Consider the following 16,015-nt stretch of genomic DNA (forward strand, 5'->3'; position numbering starts at 1 on the left):
TTTTTTAAAGTAAAGACAAATAACAGAACCTGATAGTACCTTATTTTTTTCTCTACGTTTCAGGTGTTTCTTTTTGGATAAGATCAGGGAAAAGCTCAGAGGCCATGCTCCATCTGACAGCATGGAGGTGGACGGCTCAGATGACCCAGCGGGCGACATTGAGACATTAGTAAATGACTGCAAGTTCAACATGAAGCTACGCATGGCTGATGGAGCCCAGAAGCAGGTGAAGAAACAAGTGTGGATGTTCCTCTGTCTGTTCTTTAGCATGCTTTCCCATCAAACTCATCCTGGGCAAACAAATGTTTTCAGAATAACTTCCCCGTAGCTGTGAAGCTGCTGAAAGAACTTCACAAAGAAGCCAAAATGGACAGAAGATGGCTGCTGCGGTGGGTCCACAGTTTTAGCCGCTACAGCCATAAACGGTGTCAGGCTCAGGGTCCTGTGGAGCAAATCAGCACCATGCTGAAAACCATCCCACTCCTGGGTGAGAAGGAAAAAGAATGCCACACAAGTGTCGAGTATTCAAAGCTTAAAGGCCTTCAGCTTTCTTTTTTGCCATATTTCATGTCAGCTCATTTCTCTCTCCAGAGGACCTTCAGGCTGACACTGACAGTCAGAGTGCTACAGCTAAAGTGTTCAGATACCAGAAGATTCTCCAGGGTACATCTTTCGACATCTTGGCCACAGCTGTAAGCAGAAGTCCGTCAGTCCTAGGAACTATCGATGCTGACAAAGCAGAGAGAGTCGTAAAGCTTTCTGGAGTTTCCTCGTCCAATGCAGATCCAAAGGTACTCTACTTTTTAGGAAAATACATTGTTTATAGTTGCTGGCTAGAGAAGAAACTTGCATGAATGACTAAACTGGGATTATAGTGGCAAAAATAATTGGATGTAAAGTGTTCTGCATCATTTCTGTGCTATATATGGGAATTGCAAAAGGCTCCACTTTATTCCACAGCAGATTATCACACTAAACCCTTCTTTGTAATTTTATACCAATTGAATGAACAAATGAATCACAAAAGCAGTTTTTTCCTGCAGAAAGTGGAAGTGGGATTGCAGTTACAGGCGCTGAAGTTGCTATGTGAAGCAACCAGAAAGGCCGACGAGGAGCTTCAGTCTTATTCTCAGGACTTTGTGGAGACTAGCAGCGTCATAGAGACGTACATGACCTTGGCTAACTTCTGTGACAAACGGTTAAGAGAGGAGAAGCAGAGCGATGCTGGTGAGTAGTGACATTTCCCAGGTAGATATTTGTTCAGATTGATGCAAAAAAGACCAACAGTGAGCACCCAGAGTACTTAATGTGATCAATAACTTGGTCTTAACACTTTAGCTGTGTGCTGAAGACTACTGAAAGGATTATTTCCTCCCTCAAATATTGGTTGCCATTGTTTACGGTTACAGAAACACAGTTTCCAGACCTTCTGGTGCTGCCGATGCATGTAGTGGAAAACATGTTGAAAGCACTGAAGATGAATTCAGAGGAGGCTCGCCTCAAGTTCCCACGCCTGCTACAGATCATTGAGTTGTACCCGTCTGAGACGCTGGACCTCATGACAAAAGAGGTTAGCTTTGTTAACAAAGAATGTCTTTAGTATGTCGAAACGTAATTCTGCTGATTATAAAAGAAAAATAATATATGTCCAGTAAACATAAAAAACATTGAAACTATTAGCAAATGTAAACCAAATACCTTAAAGCTTTGGGAATGCAGATGTTTTAATTGTGTCGTCTGTCTGTATATAGATGATGTCTGTTCCCTGCTGGATGCTGATTAGCTGGATCAGTCAGATGGTTGCTCTTTTGGACAAGCCAGAAGCTGTGGCAGTACAGCACTGCATAGAGCAGATAGCAGAGTGCTACCCTCAGGCACTGGTTTATGCACTCATGATCAGCAGTGAGAGCTACCAGTTTGAGGACTCGGCTACAGGACACCAGCAACAGGAGTTTGTCAACAGGTAAGTTTGCAGGTGCAGTTTTTTGGGGGGTCGGTGTTAAAAATATTTTTCAAAAGCTTCGGTTTAATTTTATGAGCACTGTGCATCAACAGGCTCAAGAGCATGCTGGACAAGGGAGGTGCTGTGAAGAACTTTGTGGATGCGCTTCAGCAGCTGACAAATCCTGAGATGATTTTTAAGGTAATGAGTGAAAGTTCAGACATGATTTCAATCAAAATGCCAAACGAAAACTGTTTTCATTCTGTCCACACGCAGGATTGGTGGGATGGCGTAAGAAATAAACTGGAAAAGCCGACTTTTAACAGGAAGCAAATGGGAGACATGTATGAAGAGATGCGGTCTATACTCGGAGACTGCAGCGCAGATAGTCACGGGATGTTTCGAAAGAAATTCATCAAAGTTTGTCATTTCTTTTTCTTTTTTTTCCTCTTTTTTTATCTCAAAAATATATCTCCAGAAATTTGTGCAATTAGGAGGCTAGTACAGATCATTCATCAGCAAGTGAAAAGAATATGCAGCTTCTAATCAAGAAAATATAATGTTATGCTGTTCCCTGCAGAAGTTTTTCAAAGATGTGGAGAAACTGTTGGGACCGAATGGCAAACAGCTGTTTGAAAAGAGGAAAGATAAAACCTTTTTGCAGAAAGTGGATGACCTGGCTGCATCCATGCGTGGATTTCAGAAGGAGCCAGGGAACCTGAAGGAATACTCACCTTGGCTGAGTGGATTTAAAGCAGACTCATTCAGAAATGAGCTGGAGATCCCAGGTTAAGAGCTATACTGATTAATATTGTTTGATTTATTTCAAACAGTCTCATCCGTTATCTTCTATCCACTGATGAGGCTGTATTTTCTTTCTCGCAGGACAATATGACGGGAGATCCAAACCACTGCCAGAGTATCATGCAAAGATAACCGGCTTTGATGAGAGGGTATGCACTTTAAAACAGGAAGAGTTAAACGGTTTGTTCTCGTCCTGGCTGTAAGTGTGAAAGTTCTCTGGGATCTTGCCTGCAGGTAAAGGTGATGTCTTCTATTCGTCGTCCCAAGCGTCTCATCATTCGTGGGGATGACGAGCGGGACCACCCCTTTCTGGTAAAGGGCGGGGAGGACCTCCGACAGGACCAACGAATCGAACAGCTTTTCGCTGTCATGAACATCCTGCTGAGCCAGGACACGTCGTGTTTGCACAGAGGCTTGCAGCTCCGCACCTATCAAGTCATTCCTATAAACACAAGGTGGTGGGCATATCTGTGTCTCCATATCTGTCCCTTCAGTTCATATTAATCCTTATACTCATTACACTGATTAAAGATTGAATAAAATGTTTTTTTAATTTTCTCTGATAAGACTATCCAGTAAGAAAAATTATTTAATATTATAAGTATCATTTGGTTCTTGGTCCCATATTTAATTATTTAACAGTTATTAGACAAAATATTAACTAACTAACTAAGCAAATTATGATTACAGAATTGGTCTGATTGAATGGATGGAAAACACCTGTACTCTAAAGGAGTTTGTGCACAACACAATGACTGAGGAGGAGCAGCAGAGGGCAGGGAGGTACAGTATATTTATTCCACCCTAATGCCGTGGCCCTGTGTTTGGTGAAGAAGATGCAGTTCATCTATTAGTTTCTAATAGCTGGTTGCTTAAATTATTATTGTAAAAAATGTATCAAGTCAATGTAATGCAGCAATATTTAAGTGTGTGATGAGTTTGATGATATGATGGCAGTTGTCTTTGTTTTAAAGTTCCATGGATGAGTACAACGCCTGGCTCTCACGCTTCGCACCAGAAAACCCAAAAGACAAAAATCGTGTGACCGCTATTGCACTTTATGGTCTGGCCTATGAGTGAGTTACCTGAATTTTTACTCCTATGACACTGGGTTCAATAAATGCTCATAAAAAACAATTTGAATAATTTTAACAGACTTACACTTGCATTTCATTCTTTGCCAGGAAAGCAAAACGTGCCGATGCTGTCAACAACTTTATGAAAGTATTGCAGTGTGTGCCCAGCGATTTGCTGAAGTAAGTGGACTGCATGTATAGCATGACTGCTCAGGACATGGTAACACTTGCAGTAATAACCTTCATATTTTTCTTTGTTTTAAATTCTAGGAGAGCTTTTCTAAACATGTGCAACAGTCCGGAGGCCTTTCTGTCCCTACGATCCCACTTCATTAGCTCTCACGCTTTGCTGTGCGTGAGTCACTGGATTCTTGGGATTGGAGATCGCCACCTCTCCAATTTCATGATAAATATGGAAACAGGGGGCATGATTGGCATTGACTTTGGGCATGCGTTTGGCTCATCCACACAGGTATATCCAGTGAAAGGAATGTTACCTCGCCTAAAGCAAAATGCCATAGAAGAAGCAATAAGTGATTTACACGTGATTGGTGTGGGAGAATTTATTGTCTGGTTTAGGTGTATGAATCTTACTGTCACAGTTGAGGAGACCAGCTGCATGAATGTGAAGCATGTCAGAAGGTGACCTACTGTACTGTTAATCTCTTTCTGTGCAATCCCGTATTTTCTCCCAGTTCCTCCCTGTGCCTGAGCTCATGCCTTTCCGGCTGACCCAACAGTTTGTGAATTTAATGCAACCCTTGAAGGAGTCCGGTTTGATCCAGAACATCATGGTTCATTCGTTGCGGGCCTACAGGGCTGAGCCAGACCTTCTGCTTAACACTATGGACGTGTTTGTCAAGGAACCCTCCCTGGACTGGCAGGTAACCATTGAATGAGTGGATAGATTTTGGATAATGTTTTCAATAGTGTTCATTGAGATTTTAATGCATCCATTTAGGCACAACTCTCTTAAGGTGTCGCCATATTTTTTTAGTCAGGTTGAGGTCTGGACTTTTCTGGATTCGTTTCTTCCTCAGCCCTTCTCTTGAAGATTTGGGTCTGTGCTTAGGATCATTTGACTCTAGAATACAGAGAAGTTCATGGTCGACTCAATGACTGCAAAGTGCCCAAGTCCTGTGTTGTATCCAAAGCAAGTTCAAATCATCACCCCTCGACTCCGCAGACAGCACATGCTGAATTTTGGATACGGATCAAGATTGTATTATATACAACATGTGGCATGTTCTGTTTTCATTTGTGGCTCTTGGCCATTGTATAGTCTATTGTTGTTTTACAGTTTTTGTTTGTGAAATTTAATTAATTTAATTTCCCCCAATAACATGTTGCTTGCTGTTGCACATTAAAGACTTTTAATCTGTTTTTCAAATTACAGTACAAAAAAGTTGTGTTATTGTTATCATGCAGAACTTTGAGATGAAACAACTGAGGAAAGGAGGCACATGGACAGAGACTGTGAACACCAAAGAAATCAACTGGTATCCCTTGCAGAAGGTTAACTTTGCCAAGAGAAAACTGGATGGAGCTAATCCAGCTGCTATAACCAGGTAGATCATCAAATCATATTATGAAACGTCTAATAGGATTTAATTAACGTTCTATGCTAGTACAACCCTCTGTTTTTGACATCCATAATGATGGAAAGTCCCAGTACTCAACTAATGGTAACATTTTACTGAGTGTGTTGATTCATATTAGGGGTCATATCTGAAATCAGAAACCTTTATAATACAATTCAGTCACTGTTTTGTTATTCTCCAGCTTGTCTTGTTTTTGACTTGATGTTTTGGGTTTATTTTGTCAGTGAGGAGCTGAAGCTGGGTTTTGAGAAGGATGGTGCCTTCCCGGGGATGCAGTCGGTGGCTCTGGGCACTAAGGAGCACAACATTCGTGCTAGACTTCCAGCCGAAGGCCTGTCAGTGGAGAATCAGGTGGACTGTCTGCTAGACCAGGCCATGGATCCAAATGTGCTTCGCAGAGTTTGGGTGGGCTGGGAACCGTGGATTTGAGTCATTCAAAATAAATCACACGTTTAGAAACTGTATGCAAATGAATTTTAGGGCCTGAAAGAATCCTTTGATGTCAAATATGTTCTCTAATGCAGTTGTGGAAAACCTTTATATGTGTCTTGTTCTTTTTTTGCCAATTTGCTTGGCAAAATTGTATGACGTTTGGAACAAAAGGAAGAAATAAAATTCTGTGAAAAGTGTGAAATCTGTAACTAATCTATAACTATACACTACGGCATTTATATAGTAATATTTTGTTATGAATTCAGCCATGTAGTTATAATTCAGTTGCACAGGGCAGGTAATCAGAAAACTTTCCTATTAAGAACAGGAATTAATCAGATTAGAGACTTGACAGTTGAACGGGATAACTGATGATCACCCATTAGTTACTAATGGTAACTAATACCAGTCAAGTACCAGTCCAATCAAATTAGTTTCCTTAGAGCATTAGCCATTTTTTAAACAAGTTGCTGTGTTGACATCAAGACAAATGCTCCATACAAAACCTGGTGGAGTCAGGAAGGAGGCAGCAAATGGCAGGAACGGCTAACAATGCCTAAAATGCAACAAATAAGCACAAGTTGGCATCACAGGCCTAGTCATTGTTCATATGCAGTTGTTTTAAAAGTCGAGCTTGCCAAATTTGACCAAGTGTGTTTCTTTAGAGTGAGGTAATAAAACATGTTGGTAACAGTAGACACATAATTACATGAAAAATAGGCAAACCCTTTAAAATCTGCATTTATGTACACTTATTTTAAAAACCGGATGCTGCACAGTGCACCAGCAACTGAAGAAAACAGGCATGTCTGCTCTTTCATAACCTCTATTGAAATCGTTTATATGGATAAGGCTTGTGCAAAGTATTTTCAATAAATGACACTTAAAGACATTCAAATTTAATCAAAGCTTTAAAAGTATGTGGTTTAGAATATGTAAGCCTAAATCACATGTTGATAAAAAGCAGAACTTAGGAAACCTTTGATCTGTGGCATGTCAGCCTGCTTAATGTACAACCGGAAAGTGCAAGACAGCAGTAACGAAACAGCAAACTGTTGATAAAGGTGCTGAACACCTGATGCAATTTGCTGTCTCACTTCCTTTTTGCAGCATTTGACATGCGCCTGTATTCAATTTGCTATTCTATAAAAGATGCAGATAACATACACTCAATATCGATTACTAAAAATAACCAGTTAATCAGTTACTTATTGTCTCTATTAATTCTTTACAGTCATCTCAAATTTTGCCGGAGAAATGAGAAAGAGCAAAATAATGTTAGAAATAAATAAACCAGGTGAGTTTTCTAACTGGAAGTTATTCACTGAATCCAGAGACGACTAAAATGAATTCTGACGTGAATTTTGGGGGAAAATGACCCAAGGTGGTAAATTTCAGATGGCTACTCTTCTAAACTGTTGATCAAATGTTGATGAATTGAACTGGAACAAGCTGTAATTTTATGAAGTATGAAATTCAAATTTTAAATCCTCGAATGTCTCCCTGTCCTTTTAGCCTCTGCTCTGACTTTGGCCTTCTTATTAGCAGGAAATGTTGCAAAGTAAAGTTATATTTTTATAAATATATTTCAAGTAATTTTCTTTGTCAGATAGCATTTACAATGCGCTCCAACAAGTACAGTGACTCGCAGAACTTTAACATAAACAGACATGGAGCCAAGTGGTGAAACCACCATATGTCACAATATTCTGGGGAATTGATGAAACTCATGTTTCTCCATGTCACAGCATAGACACATGTTTCCCTGGACAGGCAGGCACGCCTTAAAATAATTATTTTGTGAATTATCAATGAATGAAGACTGACTTACACATAAAGCTCTTGCTGTATATCATATAGATTGCGTTAATCACTCAAACTTTGTGATCAGTAGTAAAATGGTCATGCTCGTTACTACTATGAAGCCTACTACTGTTACTTGACCAAGAAGAAAAAGACGAGCACCAGTTAATCCATGTTTAATAGATGATACAATGCAAAAGGGGAAACAGGGAAAACAAGAGTTAAAATGAAAAACAAATGTTCAGAACTCAACTTGTAAGTAATGATGTCAAACCCAGTGTCACAGTTATTTACCTTCTTTTTGTACAAAAAATTGCAACAGTTCATGTAGGCAGTGATCCAGAGCTGAGTGTGTTACCAACGCAGAATGAGCTTTGGTTCCGAGTGCTTCACAACGTTGGATTAGTCGGACAGGGCTAGATGTTGGAGTGTTTTCACAGTTCATTGAATAATTGCAGAATTCTTCAAGTTAAATTGGCTAACGGTTTGGAATTATTTCTTTGGCATGCATTTTTTATAAATGAACACTGTGGCATTTTCAATACGCTTAATAATACCCTATAATACTCCACTGCTTTGCATTTCCTTTCCGTGGTCACTTTGGAGTGCCATGGCTATTGCATAAGACATTATGCTATGTAATAAGTTTCCAGGGACAGAAATCATTCTCCATAAAAACAGCGATACTGAGACTAACTTAAAAGGAAATACAGCTTATTAACATTATCTTTTGGTCAGTGTCCATGGAGTGCGAAAGAGATTCGTAGGTATTTTCCCCCCCGTGACCGAGTGTTATTTTACTGCATGGAAGTTAGAAACCCGAGTAGAACCCACATTTTACAGAATTAAAAAAAACAAAAAAGAAATTTGAACATAAGCTTTTTCTCAATAAAAAATAATCTCAACATTAGTAATCATTTCAATAAAAAATTTATACTTAATTTGCACCTACATACAAAATAAAAAAATATCAAGTAAAATATGTAACACCCCACTGTAAAAAAGAGAAAAAAAAACTGTTGGGTGGGGGGAAAACAAAACAACAGCTATTGGCCAACAGACCAGACCCGAGTTGTACAAAGGCTGTGACTGCTGAGGCACCTTCATGTGTCAGCCATAAGAATGGTCTGACAATAACTCTCCTGCATATTTTGCATTATGTTAAATTACTGCATAAATAACTCAATTCTGAATCAAGGGTATTTTTAAAAAAAGTTACCAATACAAACAAATATTTCATTGTAGTTTATCATTTTCAAGTTTAGCCTACATGCTTCCGTGGTCTGGAGAAACTCCAGTTGTTAGTGTATACTCTCTGACAAAAAGAAAATGTTACGTCAAAATATCAAATGGTTTAAGGTCTCTGGGTTAAGGCGCAAAAAACTATTACTTCTGTCTCGCAAGTATTGTAGGTAACACTTACCAATACATACAGTGGAAACAAATGAGTACCCTTGCAATTAAAAAAAATGTAGTGCATTCATTCTCTACATAAACAATCTCATCAATTATATTTAATGACCTTAACTGCTATATTTAATCTGAAATCTACCAAAGTGCATGATGCATTTAATTTTTCATTTATATTGGACGCCAAGATCTGTTGGCGCTTTTGGTTATCTCCATGTGAGTTTAAAAGAAAGGACAGAATTTGGTTAGATATAACCAATTTCTTTTCAGGCTTAAATAACCCAAAGTGACATTTAGCTGAGACATTTTAGGTTACAATAAGCAGTGTTTAACTTCAGGCACACACAAAAAAGAGCTCTTGCATAGGAAGTGTCACCTTTAAACCCTACTGCAGATAATGACTTAGCGTAGCTAACTGTTATTAGCACAGTTATATTAAAGGGATGCAAATTCTGAGGGAAAACAAAACCCTGTCGCATTGACTACATGCAATAATTAATTTTCCAAAGTTAGACAGTTAACCATCCTCCTGTCACCTGATACCAAACTGGGTTTTCTTTAATTATTGGCAGTTGGCTCTACTATATATATATATTTCAAATATTTTCTAGTTTGTGCTCTTTTAAACATTTAGCTATTCGCAGCAAAATTCTGTGACACTCTCCTTTAACAAAAGACAATATTGTCTTCATATAGCTCTCACATTAAAACGATTATGTGGATTTCTTTCAATTCCCTGGCTTAAATTAGTATCTGTGTAATGACATGAATAGGTCGTGGGTGTAAAAGTAAGCAGTTGACATGTAAATGTCTTTGTGAAAGTGCCAAATGATTCCATTCAGTTAGCAAATAGGAGTCATAGACTTTAAGTGGGTATTACCCACTTGTCTTCCCCACCATGTAGTAACAAGGAAATAAGTTCATACTATACAAAAAGAAACTCTTTGTGGCTTGATGTGCATAGCATACATACTGAAGGCATGATGTTCTCAGCTTTACAGGAGTTTTTAAGTTACATACTGTTATATCTTGGGTCTCCACCCATTTATGAACTGCATGAGTTTCTTCACCTGCAGTTTGCTTAGCTTGAAGTCCTCAGACAAAATCTCCTCGGTGAGCTGCAGGAGTAGATTCCCATCAATTTTTTCTGACACGAAAAGAGAAACAATGTCATCTGGCAGGCCGATAAATTTCAGACATTTGGAGACCTCTTCAATTGAAAGGCCAGCCAAGCTCGATGGTGGCTGCCACTGTGTAGTGTGAGACAAGGATGGACAGTTAACAGTTGGAGTGTTAGAGATGGAGTGTATCTCTTTTGTTCCCTGCTCATGTTGAGCAAGTGAGGAATATAAAGTTTCCGGCTTACTGTCACAGACTGACTCTGACAGCACATCTGTGCACTTCTTTATGGCATTTGATTTTGGTGTTCTTGGTGGCAAGATCGGGCAGGAGAGGCTCTGCTTAGTGTTAGATGCATCTATGAGCTTGTCACTGTACATTTCTGAATTGCAGCTTGAAGATTTGTTACAGAAAGGACTCAGAGATGCTTTCGGCAAGTTAAAGTCCTTACTGCGGTGTGCATACTCTCGGCCATCAAAGTCAACAAGGCTGGTTGTACAGGTTTTTGGAGTGCTTGGGGTTCTCTTTCTGGGGTAGCTGTAGTAACTTCGACAGGTTGTAGGCAGAAACTCGTCCATGCAATGCGAATCCCCTCCACTGAAATGATTTGGCCAAGACAACCGCGATAAAACTCCATCTAACGGCAAGCTACTACATGGCGAAACAGCCTTCGGTTCAGTGCTGATGGAATTAGCCCAGCTGCAAGGGTAGCACACATGGCTTTGCTCTTGTGGGTCAGTTCCTTCTAGCTCACATGTTCCACTGCTAATGGAAAAATAGTAGATTAATTTATAGCATAAGAATAGCCTCATACATGTAAACATAGAAAGGTACAAAACTTGATATCTTACAGCATTTGTTTTGAGAATGTGGGTGAAAATTTAAATTCTTACATGTTGTGGAGACCAGAAGAATAATAGGAGAGGGTTGGACTTGGAGACCGAGTTTCTTGCTGCCGTGGCTTCAAAAGGACAGGCACTGATGGTATCTGTTTCAGGCCTCGTGGTGGGATTGGTGGCGCATTCAAAAGACGACATTCTTCCTTCACCTAGGATGAAAAGAGTTTGTGTTGAAACAGTAACTAAAGCTTATGTTCTTACATTACAGTCATTCTTCAAAGAACCCTTAGGTTCAGCTTTTTATCTGCAACAGCCAATCAAACTTGTTGTTTTCAAGTAGTTTTATTTATTAATTTACTGCATAGTAGCTACTCATGCTGGCTTTTGCTGTAGTATTAAAATACATTTGTTGTGAGCACGGACGCCATCAAATCAACTAACACTCCAATCCTAAGACCGAAAACTCTAAAGTACAATAGATTATACTCACAGCTTCAGACTTTGGTGGGACTGGTGGAGGAGTAAGAGGCACATCAGAGCTGGTTATGGCTCCCAGAGGACAAGTGACTGGGTTTGTCAGTGCAGCTGTTGTGGCACAGTCACTGTTGAGGCCTCTGATTCCTTCGCTTTGAGAGGGTTTTGGAATCTGATTTCTCAAGTGATCCAACCACAGCTCCTCATAGGGAACATCCAGCTTGTTGAGGGTTGGTTGTGGGTTTGTGCAGTCCAACAGCTCTGGGAAAAAGTGTTCATTCTCTTCTGAAGGATGACTATCAGAAGGCATAAGAGCCCAATCTCCGCATGGCATACAACCCTGCAAGTTGACCTCACTGTTACCGTGCAGGTTGCTGCCATACACACACACAGACAGTCGGTGGAAGGACTGGGTGAGTTCATCTCGGGCGTAAGTCAAAGAGCTGGGAATTTGCATATGATTGGGACAGCCGCTTGAACTCCCGCTTCCTCCACTGCTACAACTACCATTGCCACTGCTTTTTTGGGGGCTTTTGCCATCTTCATTCCAGTCTGTTCGTACGTCCCGGACAGCACGAGAATAGTCATCGATATCAAACTGCTCCTGGCAGAATGCAAACCAGCGATGCACCATAGTATCTAACCACAACTCTCCTTGCAGCAATTCTTCTGGAACAATAAATCGTGGCATGGCTGTATGAAACGGAAAATGGATAGGGATAATTTTATTGCTTCGCAGAATGCAGCACACAACCACTGTTTTCGTCTGAATGTTGACCAATTTGTACCGATGACCCTCCCTAATGAGGTGGAGGTCATACTGGTTGCGGGGTGGGGTGCTGGGTACTGTCACATTGACCGGGAGACGGGTTTTCTCCACGATGTTCCTGATGTTGTGCTCCCCGTCTTGCATCTGAAGCTCAAGTGGACTGCAGGTACTGAACCTGCCTTTGCACTGGAACGGCAGGCTGATGCTCTCATTGGTGCGATGGTTCATGCAAATCAAGCAAGGCATCTTGCCTCGACCGATCTTACTGATGGAGTTCAGCTTTCCAATCTTCTTAAAAATGGTGTTGAATCTTGATTTTTCTTTGAAGCTTTTGGCATAAAGGATCTCAGCTTGGCCCATTAACGTCAGTTCATCACCAGTGTTTAGTGTTATGTTGTAAACCTCTGTGTCTTCATTGCATTCCCCTGAAGCCATCTATGAAAACATTACATACATGAATTTCGATATACGCAATGAAATGAATCTATTTTACCAACCTTAACTTGGAAAATTTTAAACTTTAACTGGAAATCTAAAGTTATGAAATACTCTTGGTGGAAGCGTTTAGAATTATAGCTATATATTATTATATTATATTATATTCATAAATGTCACATAAAAATAGATGGATTAAATGTACCTTAACATTGAACATGATTTCCTCCATGACATATACCCTTTCAGGGAAAGCTTTGGCCACTTCCTCCACGCTGTTGTAGTACTGCACAGGCTCTTTGACATCTCTGTCCTGCTCGAGCAGCTTGAACTGACCTACGAAAAGATGGAAAAGACACGTCAATGGTGTTTTGCACGTGTTTTGCATCAACACAGACTTACAACTATAAAATCACATAATTTATTTTGCCTTATATATTTTAGTGAATAATTCTTCAGTTTGGGCAAAGATGCATCATCAAATATCATATTTGATATCTGACAATGCGCAACATATAAATACTGTAAAGCACTTTCAATGCTCGGATAGAGTAGAAATGCGCTTTATAAGAACTAGTCCATTTACCATTTACAAGACAAACTAAATAAGCATAGACTGTGGCTGCATCTCACCTTCATAGTGAACTGGGATCTCTATTTTGGGCCCAATGACATAATGTCCCTCCTCCAGACTGTGAGCAGTAATAGTCGTCCACTGACGACAGGAATGAATCAAGAGGTAGTCATTGTCTCTGAGCCCTTCAACCAGCTGACCTACAGAAAGTAAAAAAAACAACAACACTATTTACAGAGCAGAAAACAGCATAATTTGCATAATTACAACTTTAAATTAACCGCAAAGTAAGCACTGAACCATCCAGCAACAAAACATCTTAAACAAAAAATGTTTATATATGTTTTTACCAGGTGGTGTCTTGGATGTGGGTCATGAGAGAACTATTGAACCTTAATAACTCAGAGAACAGGCCATTCTATTAAATATCACTTTGAGAAACACCACTGTCTTCATACCACTCTTTAGCCATACAGTCTGCTCCATTCAAACTGAGGCATTGGATTACCAAGCACATTTAAAGTCACTATGGATTAGGCCATTAGTCAATGACTAATGGCCTAATCCATACCTCTCTAAAAAGCATGCTCTATCATTCAAAGTACAATACACCACTTTAGTTCTCCAGAAAAGGCCAGGCATGTGTCAGGAAGATGGAGAAAATTATTCAAATTATTAATGATACACAATAGCAAAGTGCAGGGCACAGTCAGCATGTTTATTTTTGGGCATAACTGAGGGTAACATAGTTTTAAAGATGCACTTTCAGACCCAGGACTGTATCAGAATCAGTATTATTTAAGTATTCTGATTCTGATAAAGATACACGTTCAGACCCAGGATTGCATTAACAAAGAGTTTAGTTAGAGGGATAGTAACAGTACTGTGCAAAAGTCTTGTGCCCCCACTCATTTCTTTATTTTAGTAGGAAAATGGGAAATGGCTGCAATATGTGCAAACATACATGGAAATACAGGCTATAAGGCAAGTGCAGAGTTTGTACAACTCTAACAAAATTGAAAGTCAATATTTTATTTGACCACCTTTGTTCTTTAACACGGCCTAAACTCTAAGGCAGCTTTCTTGTAATTTCTTTACACCAGTTGCTGCAGTTCAGCCTCCACCCTATTTAACAGGTGGCTGTAGTCACTCCTGACTTTCTCTGTACATAGTCACAATGCTCTGAACCAAACATTTCTAAATTGCATTCACTGCTCCATCAGACCTGATGCTACTGATTTTCAGTCAGGTTCTTGGTTAATTTGGTATTTTTTGTGGACTCAACAAAATAAATGGGAATCGGAGTGTATACACAACACTGGCTGGTCCCTTTAAATGATCCCTTTAAATTAGGTACTTTTTTGTCCTTGAAGAAAATGGTCAGATACAAGAACTAGAAAAACTTTGAAAAACCTTCAGAAAACCTGGATAATTATTGCTCAAGACCACTTCAAAAAATGCAAATCTGGCAACTTCTAAGCAAATTATGAAGAAATTAGTGGTGGCTAAATACTTTTGCACAGCACCATAACATTATCATGTCTTAATTCTTAAAAACAAATAAATAAATACTTGTCTTTTTGTAACCAAAATGAAGACAATGATGCTTCTCAGCTTAAACAGAGCAACTAGGTTACGATTTAGTTATAAGATTGGCATTGTGACTCAGCCTGCAACAATACATGTATATTTAAAAAAATTGGCTTTCCAATGGTGGAGCTAGACAGTATGTGGTACAACTCATCAGTCGTTGCAATACAATTTTTACTAAACCTGAAATAACTTCATTATAATGATGACTATAGGGTTTACACGTTTAATACCAAAAAAGGTGAGATGTGCACAACGGATGCAAAGGTATTACCAAAAATAAACCAAAAGAAAAGAGAGAATAAGAAAACGCTTATTTTGTAATGTAAACTAGATCACGCTGTTGAGAAACGGTAAGTCACACTGCTAGACTCAATCGCAAAGATTTGTTACAGCTTAAGTTTGCCTTTGCTGCTAGCTAGCAGCTAACAAGCGCTGCGCTGATGGCGTGAAAAGGTAAAGTTACTTGCCGTTATCCAGCTTGACAATTTGAGGCAACTTATAATTACTGACGAGTTGATCTAATGGTAAGGACGTAGTACTCCATGTAACTTCTTTTAAATTGTTGTACAACATTGATCCAAGGTCCATTTTGCTAGCTTACATTAGCCAACAAGAGCTAGCTACGTGTAAACACGGTCACAAAAGGCTACACTAAGCTAACGCACTAAATAATGTAGCGACTCTCCGTCCGCGGTGTCACATCACGCATGGCGTGTTTCTTAATAATCTTCGCATTTTTTCCTTTAAATTTGCCTACGTATCATAAAGAGTCGTTGTCTGATAATGTAGCAGAGCCATGTTTGATTAACTACCGATGGGGCCAGCGCTAGTTTGGATCAGCCGGAGGGAGGCAGCGCGCAAGTCGCTCTGCTGTGATTGGTGGAGAGAGCCAGCGTAGGTGGGCTTAGGCGGTAGAGAACCAACCACAAAGCAAGGAAGCTGGAATAGTTTTCTTCTGAAGGTAAAGAATACATACTTTGGTAAACAACAGAAGAAAACCCATCAATACAACTGATTTCATTTACAATACAAGTGAATTAATAAAGCTGTGCTAGAGTGCAAAGCTTGTACTAGTAGGTCACTATCGTTTTTAAAAACTTTAAGCCGGAAGTTGTAGTTGTTTCTGATAACTAAAAGACAACAA

The 16,015-nt window shown here is 39.5% G+C and overlaps 2 protein-coding genes across 3 annotated transcripts in view; one reads left to right on the top strand and one right to left on the bottom strand.

The window, feature by feature from the left end:
• prkdc (protein kinase, DNA-activated, catalytic subunit) overlaps positions 1-6,057 on the top strand; it is a 31,300-nt gene extending 25,243 nt beyond the window's left edge. The window contains exons 69-86 of the mRNA XM_084938953.1: positions 64-226; positions 313-487; positions 592-791; positions 1,044-1,227; positions 1,410-1,570; positions 1,752-1,963; positions 2,056-2,143; positions 2,219-2,362; positions 2,523-2,730; positions 2,828-2,895; positions 2,981-3,201; positions 3,437-3,529; positions 3,721-3,822; positions 3,931-4,002; positions 4,093-4,294; positions 4,518-4,706; positions 5,251-5,390; positions 5,648-6,057. Coding sequence (XP_084795079.1) covers positions 64-226; positions 313-487; positions 592-791; positions 1,044-1,227; positions 1,410-1,570; positions 1,752-1,963; positions 2,056-2,143; positions 2,219-2,362; positions 2,523-2,730; positions 2,828-2,895; positions 2,981-3,201; positions 3,437-3,529; positions 3,721-3,822; positions 3,931-4,002; positions 4,093-4,294; positions 4,518-4,706; positions 5,251-5,390; positions 5,648-5,852 — 2,827 coding nt within the window. The 3' untranslated portion in view covers positions 5,853-6,057. The remainder of the gene's footprint in view (positions 1-63; positions 227-312; positions 488-591; positions 792-1,043; positions 1,228-1,409; positions 1,571-1,751; positions 1,964-2,055; positions 2,144-2,218; positions 2,363-2,522; positions 2,731-2,827; positions 2,896-2,980; positions 3,202-3,436; positions 3,530-3,720; positions 3,823-3,930; positions 4,003-4,092; positions 4,295-4,517; positions 4,707-5,250; positions 5,391-5,647) is intronic.
• Positions 6,058-7,818: 1,761 nt separating this feature from the next.
• garem1 (GRB2 associated regulator of MAPK1 subtype 1) lies at positions 7,819-15,726 on the bottom strand. Of its 2 annotated transcripts, none has more exons than XM_084938955.1 (6): positions 15,339-15,726; positions 13,338-13,478; positions 12,910-13,040; positions 11,517-12,704; positions 11,081-11,235; positions 7,819-10,949 (listed from the first exon to the last, which is right to left on the bottom strand). In XM_084938955.1, the coding sequence occupies exons 1-6, from the start codon at positions 15,457-15,459 to the stop codon at positions 10,091-10,093; spliced, it is 2,595 nt and encodes an 864-aa protein (XP_084795081.1). In that variant the 5' UTR covers positions 15,460-15,726; the 3' UTR covers positions 7,819-10,090. The 2 variants fall into 2 exon arrangements, with proteins under 2 accessions (XP_084795081.1, XP_084795080.1); XM_084938954.1 differs by having other exon boundaries at positions 7,819-10,952.
• Between the last annotated feature and the right edge of the window lie 289 nt (positions 15,727-16,015).

This window comes from Perissodus microlepis, chromosome 9 (assembly GCF_051167445.1).
Source record: "Perissodus microlepis isolate ML-2025 ecotype Zambia chromosome 9, ASM5116744v1, whole genome shotgun sequence".
NCBI classification, from domain to species: domain Eukaryota; kingdom Metazoa; phylum Chordata; class Actinopteri; order Cichliformes; family Cichlidae; genus Perissodus; species Perissodus microlepis.

What these genes read in the sequence shown, in the direction of transcription:
- garem1 (XM_084938954.1), bottom strand. Translation starts at nt 15,459, where the DNA reads ATGGACCTTGGATCAATGTTGTACAACAATTTAAAAGAAGTTACATGG. An exon ending in AAATCATGTTCAATGTTAAG is followed by an intron (nt 12,705 to 12,909) that starts GTACATTTAATC and finishes ATGTTTTCATAG; the next exon opens with ATGGCTTCAGGGGAATGCAA. An exon ending in TCTTCTGGTCTCCACAACAT is followed by an intron (nt 10,953 to 11,080) that starts GTAAGAATTTAA and finishes TTTTTCCATTAG; the next exon opens with CAGTGGAACATGTGAGCTAG.